The sequence below is a fragment of the Prunus persica genome, chromosome G1 (genome assembly GCF_000346465.2).
Source record: "Prunus persica cultivar Lovell chromosome G1, Prunus_persica_NCBIv2, whole genome shotgun sequence".
NCBI classification, from domain to species: domain Eukaryota; kingdom Viridiplantae; phylum Streptophyta; class Magnoliopsida; order Rosales; family Rosaceae; genus Prunus; species Prunus persica.
In genome coordinates, this window is record NC_034009.1 from 47,342,355 (window position 1) to 47,352,515 (window position 10,161).

The 10,161-nt window shown below is 36.0% G+C and overlaps 2 protein-coding genes across 3 annotated transcripts; both read right to left on the reverse strand.

The window, feature by feature from the left end:
• Positions 176 to 2,400, reverse strand: LOC18791562 (COX assembly mitochondrial protein 2 homolog). Of its 2 annotated transcripts, none has more exons than XM_020554367.1 (4): positions 2,082 to 2,400; positions 1,780 to 1,859; positions 788 to 892; positions 176 to 701 (listed from the first exon to the last, which is right to left on the reverse strand). In XM_020554367.1, exons 2-4 carry the CDS (start codon positions 1,822 to 1,824, stop codon positions 588 to 590), a joined length of 264 nt encoding a protein of 87 aa, XP_020409956.1. In that variant the 5' UTR covers positions 1,825 to 1,859; positions 2,082 to 2,400; the 3' UTR covers positions 176 to 587. The 2 variants fall into 2 exon arrangements, with proteins under 2 accessions (XP_020409956.1, XP_007223839.1); XM_007223777.2 differs by having other exon boundaries at positions 1,780 to 1,869; positions 2,082 to 2,392.
• On the reverse strand, positions 2,725 to 8,057 carry LOC18789236 (protein FAR1-RELATED SEQUENCE 11). Its single transcript, XM_007225097.2, has 4 exons — positions 7,819 to 8,057; positions 5,550 to 6,572; positions 4,454 to 4,897; positions 2,725 to 3,704 (listed from the first exon to the last, which is right to left on the reverse strand). Exons 2-4 carry the CDS (start codon positions 6,528 to 6,530, stop codon positions 3,087 to 3,089), a joined length of 2,043 nt encoding a protein of 680 aa, XP_007225159.2. The 5' UTR covers positions 6,531 to 6,572; positions 7,819 to 8,057; the 3' UTR covers positions 2,725 to 3,086.

The following is a 10,161-nucleotide window of genomic DNA, read 5'->3' on the forward strand; positions in this document are numbered from 1 at the left end:
AAATAAGTTTACAGTAATCAAAGACATTGAAGCATTAGAGGCTATAAGGCGTACATATAATCTCTGTTGAAATCAATATTTCTATCTTTTCATACTCTCCACATCGGCGCTAACATCAATATTTAATACTGGGGTTGCAATTGGAGCAAGCAACCCGAGAGACTTCCTTGGCATATCTCAAGAAGACCAGAAATGAATTTTAAGAAGCTACTCATTGTATTTGACATATAATTATAAACCGCAGTTCCACTGAAATTTATATTGAAAATGAATCAAATGTTGGAGCCATCTCTCTTGGAAAAACATTCTTCAAATTTTTTATTTTATATTTTTTTTCTCGAAACATCCTCTTGCACATCTGTTGTCTTAGTACTAATTCCTGCAACCAAAGAAACTAATGTAACTGAAGTTCAACGAAATGAAAGCAAATAGAGGACAACGCTATCGGCAATATGGCATCGACTTGTATCCCATCTGGTCACTAATCTGTGGTAGCAAGATAGGGCATTATATTCCATCTGTATTAAATATTGTCAGTTCTGATATTAGGCCTTTCTTCATCCATAAAAGAATGCCTCAGCTTTCCATTAAGCTTGCACAGGATTCTCAGTGCTTATCCCAGCAGTTTCTTTCCTCGAAGCTTGTAGCCTTTCCTTCAGTTTCTTACTCTCTTCAAAGTTTACCTTCCTCTTCACAGCTTTCTGTTGAAAGTAATCCTTAAGATTCTATAAGAATATATATTTTCAAAAAAACAGAAAGCAAAAAGACCCAAATAACTAAGACTTACTTCCTGCCGAAAACAACGGTCAAGCTTTATTTTGAGATCTGTACATTCACCAAAGAATTTGCCAATAGGATGATCTACATGACACTTCTGAAAATCCTCGATGATCTAGACACAGAAGAAACATAAATAAAATTAGAGGATATATCTATCAACTTGCTGCTAAATGTAACTTGAATTGCTAAATTGACACTTCTAACACCAGAAATTATCAAACAATCACAACACAAATAATAGCTCACAAGGTAAGAGTCTTAACGGTATTCTCTATCGAAGTTTTTATCACGGTAAAGCAACATGCCAAGACAGCCATTTATATGACTTCTCTTCTGTAGATTAAAAAGAGATTGTGTGGTCAAAACCTCCTTCCTTCAATCCCATTTAAGTTCTAACTCCTAACTGTATCCAACTACTCAAAACTAGCTGCATAACTCCTGTAACAATACACTCTTGCCTATTTGTCTACAGGTATTTGTAGATAAATGAATTATTTAGGTTACACAAATCTTTCCGCTTTTTGCTATTTGAAACCACACACTATATATGGCTTGAACTCTGGCTAGCCTGTATGAGTTAAACCACATGATTTACCAAGCACTTTGATGCGAAGATTAGGTTATTGTCAAGGTGAAAGTGCAAGATTTGGGGGGTTCAAGCAACCCCAATTGCCCCATTTGATGACTCCCCAAGCGTTAGCACAAAACACAACTGTTCAGTTTTCACAATTGGACAGCGATTCATGGTATACATATACAGCGATTCATGGTATACATATACACATATTGTATGAGACTATGAAGCAATTTAGACAGTGATTCATGATTCTTCAACTACACAAATGGAGATGATCCAATTTCCAATCCAAACCCCATTAGGTGAAAAATGGTACTCAATGGGACGTATGAATGCAATAATAAAGAGAGAAATAATCAATAAAACAGAATAAAAAAATAAAAAAAAGATGAAGAAAGTAGTAAAAGGGATAGAGAACTCACTTCTGCACACATGGGGTGCTTGTGTAGCGTTAATGGAGGATGCATCTTCAACGCCCAATTGATTCAACGTCTCTAGCACCCTGCAAAAAACTACACCAACCCTTTTTTAAATATTTTTTTATATATATTTATTTTGACATTGTGTTCGTACAAAAGGAAACAGTACCCAACCCAACAAACATTTTCGATATACAGAAATAGAATTATCAAATCAAGCATGAAATTTTGGGGATATTGGGGAAATAGGTTTTCAATTTGGATGATAATTATAAGCAGAGATAGGACAGATAATAGAAACATACCTTTAAGTTATTGGGTGAGAGGTTTGCTTCGGGTAATTGAAGAAATGGATCAGTTCCAAATGTGTCCAACAATGTTAATGCACCTCCTCCGCAGCAGCACCGGCACCGGCAGCAGCTGATGATGGGCTACCAACCACCAAGTTTTTGTGCCCAACTGTGAGTTTTTGGGCCGAATGTAGAGTTACTCGGCCTAGAGTTATTTGCTTTAAGAGCTTAATTGACAGTATTTTTTTATTTTTTTATTTTTATTTATTAAGAGAGCTTATTTGACGTAAGGGGCTTGTAAGTTATAACTCAAGTGCTTACGAGCATTTACCCTGCACCTGATGTCTTAGATTTGACTTCAGCTCCTCTAATATCGCTTGTATCAAAAGAGAGTTTACTTGGCAGTTCAATCTAACTTAAGGCATCAAAACAAAATCTTACTCATAGGTTAGCTGCTGCTTCCAAACCCCAATTTGTTAGATGAGTTATATGGCATGAATTCCAGGTTGTCATATTTCCATTTTCATTTTTAGTTTTTATAGTAATTCCGAGTTTTGCTGAGTTGATTTGAAATGTCTCAAAAAGGAAAAACGTCATTTTGGGTTGTGGGTAGACGAATTTTGGGGACACAAGGAGAAAGCCACTTGCTTCAAGAAACTTAATCATTCTTTCTGGTATCCTAATTGCAGCAAGATGAAATTTGTTTTATACAAAAAACAAAAGGAGAGACATATGGACATTTCATTTCTTTATATTCTTTGTACACATCCCCACTGAAAGTCGTCTGTCATAAGTAAGGCATATGAAATGATGTCCAACAAAACCAATTGCCTTGTAGAACCACGATGGCATGTACCATAAGAACTACAAAATGATCAAGTAACAAACTTCATCCCACATGCCAGCTCTCAAAACCCTGATGCCGATTCTAGCTTCCTAGCCTGCCTGACTTACATTCTTTAGCAAATCTTGACAAGTTTCATCTTCTATGAGAATTCTGACTAAGCTAACTGTTATGAATCAAATATTCCTATGCATTGATGAAATCTCTCTTGTACTTTGCACTGAAACAGGCTGCTCTCGTATACGAGATAAGAGAATGGAGACTTGCTCGGTTGCTATATCTAGCCTCTCCCTCGACTTGGCAGATTCTGTTACAAGAGTTGATACTATATTCTGTAATAACTGTATTCTTTCTGCATGATCATTTGGAGCACTCTGAAGGAGTTTTGCAGAAGGAATGCTGATACGGCGCCAACGGACAGGAAGATATCTCTCAGGGATTTGAAAACAATTTCCTGTGGAGAGAACTCGAAGTGCATGACGACAGAGAATTCCAGAGAACTCAAAGTGATGGCAACTGCAACTTATAATGCCTTCCCGTGGAACCCAATACACTTTCCGACCTCCCTCAGCTTTTGTGTGGTGTCGCACAAGAAAACCATCTTCCATCTCAAAAGATGCATAGTGGGCAGCCAAAACAAGTTGTTCTTGAAGCTTAGAGAAAGCATAAGGAGTAAAGATTGAGGCAGCATGGGATTCCATGGGTGCTCCTGTTTTCAGGGATATATTTTGGAGATTCTGTTGCATTGTTTGTTGTTCTCCAGCTTGATCTTTAAAATCCACAGCAACAGCAACCTGTTCATGCAACCAAAGTAAATATTATAACAGGGGACAGAAAATCTTTTCCATCAAACAAAAAAGAGAACTTAAATAGTATAAATTTGCCGAACCTAAGACAAGATTAGAGGTAATGTATGCGAGTGAGGATTTGAACTTGGGACCTCCTCTTCACCAAAAAAAAAAAATGGTGGCTCCGTAACTTTGCAATTTTATAATACAGATAACAGGTTAACGATCGTCAACTTGCTTGGTTAACGAAACATTGACCGCAAGCAGCATAATATGGTAGCTCAAAGGTAGATAAAACATTGACCACAAGCAGCATAAAATAGTAGCTCAACACTTCTTAGTTGTTACAGTTGTTTTTTTATATTATGCATGCTTTGGTGTGTCACACATGAAAAAACACAAAACTTTCCATGTTCTGATGTGCTACAAAATCCTGGGTGACATGACTATATATATATGAGTCCAGCAGCGGAGAGTATTCAAACTCCGCATATCAAGTGGACTAGGCAAGATAGAATTGAAAAGAGCTTGAATACAAAGCATAACTGATATTGAAATATTAATCCTCATGTGGTAATATCATCTCTAAGTTACCTTTAGATTTAACCAACCAAGACACATTAAAATGGATCATAGTAAGACTTCACCAAATACTTTTGACCAAACAAGAGTAAAGGGTATATAAAAATATATATAAAATTATTCCGATTAATCTATTCTAATTTTATTGCAAATTGAAAGAGAGGATACCATACTTGTTCGACGAAATGTGCAAGCCGGGTCTGTGCACTCAAAAATCGTTGGATGAATGCATTAATCGATTTAGACTGTCCCATTGTAGTCATTCCTGCAAAGAAATGGCTTCTCAAGAATGGTAGTGCCCATAGCGAGCGGAGGCCATACAAGTTGACTATGTGCCTGTTAGAGTGAAGCCCAAAAGAATTTACCAAGTCCCTCCATCCTAGTTCAAAATCCTCTATGGACTCCAAATTGTAAATGCGATAAAACTCACTTTTCCACTCATTGTAACGTTCACCCAAAACAGCATTGAACCAGGACGGAAACTTTGCCACTATCATCCATATGCAAAGTGCATGTTTAGTTGTTGGCATTTCCATGCCTATTGCTTCTTTCAGAAACATATTTTGGTCAGTTAATATTGTCTGTGGTGCCTTCCCATACATGAAGCTCAGGAATGCCTTCCATACAAAACAGAAAACCACAGTAAATTTGGGAGTGATGAAGTAGTTTATGAAAAAATACACGTTGCATAAGCCAGATATTCATCAAGAGTATAAGAAGATTCCAATCCATATATGTTTCTAGTTCAAACTGGCTATCTGGAAAAGACTGATAGAGGCACTGAACACATATGAGGGTGTGATCATCTGCAGTTACTAAGGAGTAAGAAAAGTTCCCAACTACATATGAATTGACTGCCATAAATCTGATAAAAACATGCTTCCTAGCACTCCAAAATTTGTACTACAAACTGCCAAAAAATCATTCTTTTTAAAGAGAAAAAAAAAAAATACAGTCCCATGTTTGAAGTTTGAACCACAATTACCAAATCAACATCTCTTATGCATGGCCAAAACCTGACTGGACAATCCTTAAGGCGTCACCTTAAAGTTCTCTCACCTCCCATCCCATTGATGCCATCTATTCAATTCAGAATCTAAGTTTACAGTCTCACATGCTCCACTGGCTTTTGGTTAAGTCACACAAGAGAATCATAATTAATTGGTTAGACCAAGTTAAACTTAAGGTATCCATCTGTGCAATATAAGAGTGATGTGATAGATTGATTGAAGAAGAATGATAATAAGTATATTAGAGTCACTCTATTACCTTCAATGCCCATGAAAACGACCTTAAACTTTCCTCTCGCAGAAGCACACAGCCAAAGAAGCAAGGCATGCCATAATTATTTATTCCAACCCATATCCCGAGTGGCATATCGAATGCAGTTAAGCGATGAGTAGTATCAAACACCACTGCATCACCAAATATCTCATATGACTGGACTGATGATGCATACGACCAGGCAATATTCTCTAATCTGTGGTCTGAGTCAAGTGTGTACTCAAATTTGAAGTTAGGATCTTTCTCCTTGATATTTCTGCACATTCTCAACAAGTCTATGCTCTCGTCTTCCGGATCTAATTTCCTAAATGTCTGGAGTAAATTCCTCACATCCTTTTCAGTGAATGGTAAATATCCTGGTTGCACACATTTCTCAAGCTCCATGAGCCTCATCATTTGCTGCACAGAAATTCCTGTCTTGGCAAACATAAGTATCCGGCTCTTATCAGACTCAGATATAGTTCTGTATGCAGGAAGAAAACGAACTTGGTTTGCTTCTAAGAGTTCATGATTATGGTGGTTTGCAAAGCCCGTGACACGCCATTCTGGTGCTCCTAATTCTGTTGTCTTGCTTATCCGCATGTATGCTTGACATCCACACCGGGAGGACTTTCTATTCCTTTGGGGCTTCCTCTCATGGGAGGTTTTAATTGGGGTGTTGCCAGCACGATGACAGACAAAGTAGCGTCTAGTAAGTCCCTTTCCTACCCCATCTTTGCCTTCTGTGCGGTGCCTCCGGATTGAGAATCCGCATTGCTTTGCAAATTCACTATAGTATTCATAAGCCGCATCATGAGTAGAAAATCTTTGTCCTATATATGGAATTACATCATTTATGGTCTCTAATGAAAGCCTGGTCTCATCAGGCGATTCCTCAGTGCTGCTGGTCTCATCCAAAGACAAAGATCGTTGATCTGATGGATCATCATAAACTACTAACATTACTCCAGCGTCTTCAGACATCATACTGTCATTCTTCTGCTTAATGCAATTCTAAGGGCTGCATATCTGATATTGTAAAAATGAGAAAAAGTATCAATTACTGATTCAACCCAGTATATGAGTACATTATAGGAGAAAAAAAATCTTCCTGGATAGGCCAAGTTAGCATGAAAAAACAAAAACTAACAAAAATGAGCTTAATATAGCAAAAGAAATAAAACAAAAATAAAGAAATCATGAGTGATAGTGCTGATTCTGATGATGTTTTTAGTATGACTTCACACTAGCCTCTCCACACACGCTCCTCTCAAGTCCGGGAGGCTGCACATCTGGGAGGTTTTTTATTTATTTGTTACATTATAAAAATATAATTCTTACTGATATTGCGATACATACATATCAGGTTCAATAATTGTAACTTAAGTTACAAATTGATGAAAGTAAAAGTAAAGCATGTAGTGACATTCAATAGCAATGTGAATAAAAAAAACAAGGAAAACCAAATTCGGAAATGTCAAGCTAAACATGACGAATAAAATCGCAGAAGCTACAGCATCGACAAGAGTTAGCAACATAGTAGTTAAGACCAATTGTGAAAGCATCTAAAACAATATATGCGGCCAAAGACCAACATATTTGAGCTAAAGAATTTAGTTTTAAACAATCATTCAGACTATTGCTAATAAGAAAAGAAGCACTTAAACCATCATCAACAGAACTTTCATTTCATACTCATAAAGAAAGAAAAAGAAAAAAGAAATAAAATCAAACTTTCATCAAATGCTCAACTTTTCTTCAATTTCATATTCTGTGTATAAACATTTGTTGTTAGAGAAAGGAAAAGGAAAATAATAATAATTGAACTTCCATAAAATAATCAACTTCAGTAGAGAGAGAGAGAGAGAGAGAGAGAGAGTCAAAGAAAAAGCAAACAGACCAGAAAAGAAAGCTGAGAAATTGATGGGCATTAGGGGAAGGAGTATCTTTCAGAATATTTTTTTACGGAATGGCAATCACCATTTGAGAAAATGACAGCATTCATGCAGAACAACATATCCAATTTTCATATGTGCTTGCAATGCAAACCCAAAATAGAATTGTTAAAGTAGTTAAATTTATTGGAAAGAACGAAACCTATAATGAAAATATCCAGTATATCGAGACAACAACGAACCCAAAATCACATCAAAGCCATCTCCGAATGGCACAAAACAATGCAAAGAAAACCACAAACCCAGATATCCTCCAAAATCAGTTTCAATTGAAAGGACCAAAAAAGCAACAAAAAAAGCAAAAGGCGGTTAAAAGCGACCTTGGCAGAGAGAAAGGAATCAATGCAGCAATCAGAATCTGTGCTGCGAAATTTGTATTTTGTGTAGAGTTGTATTGAGCTTCTCCTTCTTCAGCCCCGATAGTCGCTGTGACTTCGCTTCTTATTTCAAACTCACTCAGCCAAGCCCCGATAAAGTTTTCTTTCCCTGACTGTTCATTTGTTGTCTGAGCAATCCAGCTGTAGCTGAAGGCGTCACTTTGATTTTCTGTTTTGCTTCTCAAGTCTGTTTTGGGCTTCTTGGGCTTGCCTTTGGAGTTTTATGAATCTCATTTTTGCAGACCCAATAAAAAACGGAGTTTCACTGTTATGCCCAATATAAAGGTCTAAATTATTTTAAAAAAAATCTATATGAAATAGACTTTAAAAATACACCTAAAACTTATTTAAAATATAACAAAGAGGCTTCAAACTTGATATAAATTATAAAATTATCATCGATTTCTTAAAACAAGCCAAACTCCAAAATCTCATAAAAAAACCAAAAACACTCAACAAGGCATCAAAGTAATTTAATAATCAAAATTAAATTTAACAAGGCCAATTGTCCTTTTTTAAGTTTGTTTATAAAGATTAAATGATGTAGAATTTATCTATATCACTAATACTAAAAATAGTTATATAACTAAATACCTCAAAAAGGAAGTCATCTCATCCCGCAATAGAAAAAGGATAGAGAGGCAGAGAGGTGGGATAAAAAGTAATGAGAGGGTGAGAAGGAGATAGATATAAGGTGGAAAGTCCTGGTCGCCTAATTGTTCTTACTTGTCACAAAATAAAAATATTGAGTACTAGGTAACTGGAGAAATTATGATAGTAAGGTGTATGACATTTTGATTACAATTTTCAATCATTTTTTTTTTCTTTTGGGACAAATTTTCAACCAATTCAGCTTGGTATGCCATTGCCTACCATGTCGTCATTTATTAATAGTTTTGAAAGAAAATAAAAGTTTTTGGTATATTTATAGTTATTCACTCATTCGGACGTTCGCACGTTATTATCGTACATATGTCATCGTAAATAAAGAGGAAAATCTGAACGTCCGCATAGAAAAATTATATATATATATATATATATACTCATGCCATCTCAATGAAGGTTAGTCATCTTTAATACTTTTTTTGCCAGAGTTAGACAGCTTTAAATCACCAATTTCATTAGGCTTATTTATGTACATGCCCCCTGTGCTTTCAAACTTATCTCAGATTATCACCTGGGCTTTGAAACGTCTCAAAATACCCTCCACACTTTTAAAAACAGTCTCGCGTTACTCATTCCGTCAATATTATAGACATTCCGTTACATGCTTTGGGCCCCATTACGTTTTAATCCCTAACATTGAAGAATAAAGGTTTTTTCAGCTTCAGAAAACAAAATGATAATAAAAGAATGATTCAAGGATCTATTTTTGGATTTGAACATGGATTTTCCTTAATATATATTACAAAGGATTTGTTTTTTTGAATTTCCTAAAACGTATATATATGTTTTGAGAGACTGTTTTTGTTTATGAAAGAAGAAAAGCGAAAGAAACATCTCAGACCTCGGTTAGCAATCTTGAACCTTAACCGAGTGAGTCAAACCCAGCCACAATTATGGCCAAGCAGCAGCCGAAAAAACATAGACAGCAGCAACTGCCACGTTTTACACATGTTAAGGTAACTAAGGCCCGAGACGTGGCAACCACACGCTTGCACACACAGCCCCTGGGGGAGAAGAAGCTTCTTTCCAGCAGGTTTCATCAAACATTTTATATATTTCTCTCCTCAGGGGAGATATTCAAGTATGACGGAGACATGTTCTTCAAATATGAATGTCATGTAAGCCGTACTTTCTTTTTTAACTTTCCAGGAATGAGGGAAAAGGAAAAAGAGCAGAGTTTTAAGATAATCGTCAAGAGGGGATGAATGCATGTTTCGGGCTTGTAAAACAAGAAACTGAGATTTACAGTGTTTTTACATGGAATGGAAGCATACATGAAGCTACGACATGTCAAACAAGAAATTCGTTGACTCGAAGATACAATGAGATAAAAAGAACTGAAATGGAAATGCCATGAAACTGTGATGGAAACACAATACTAATAAATATAAGAAACTGCATAAAAAATTCATTGGTTTACCAAAAAGTAAATATCAAAAACTAAAGAAGATAGGTTCAAGGCCTTAAACACCAATGCAAGAATTTCAAAAGTGATGTTTTTACCATTTGGAAATGAGTTCAAAAGCTCTCCTAATATTTATACAGATGTTCTAATTGTCAGAGTTCCAAAAAATAGAAAATCAAACACATTTAGGTGCAAAACAATATCCAGTAAACCTC

What these genes read in the sequence shown, in the direction of transcription:
- LOC18791562 (XM_020554367.1), bottom strand. Translation starts at nt 1,824, where the DNA reads ATGCATCCTCCATTAACGCTACACAAGCACCCCATGTGTGCAGAA. An exon ending in AGCACCCCATGTGTGCAGAA is followed by an intron (nt 893 to 1,779) that starts GTGAGTTCTCTA and finishes TTCTGTGTCTAG; the next exon opens with ATCATCGAGGATTTTCAGAA. An exon ending in ACCGTTGTTTTCGGCAGGAA is followed by an intron (nt 702 to 787) that starts GTAAGTCTTAGT and finishes TACTTTCAACAG; the next exon opens with AAAGCTGTGAAGAGGAAGGT.
- LOC18789236 (XM_007225097.2), bottom strand. Translation starts at nt 6,530, where the DNA reads ATGATGTCTGAAGACGCTGGAGTAATGTTAGTAGTTTATGATGATCCA. An exon ending in CGTTTTCATGGGCATTGAAG is followed by an intron (nt 4,898 to 5,549) that starts GTAATAGAGTGA and finishes TTTGTATGGAAG; the next exon opens with GCATTCCTGAGCTTCATGTA. An exon ending in TTGCACATTTCGTCGAACAA is followed by an intron (nt 3,705 to 4,453) that starts GTATGGTATCCT and finishes TTGCATGAACAG; the next exon opens with GTTGCTGTTGCTGTGGATTT.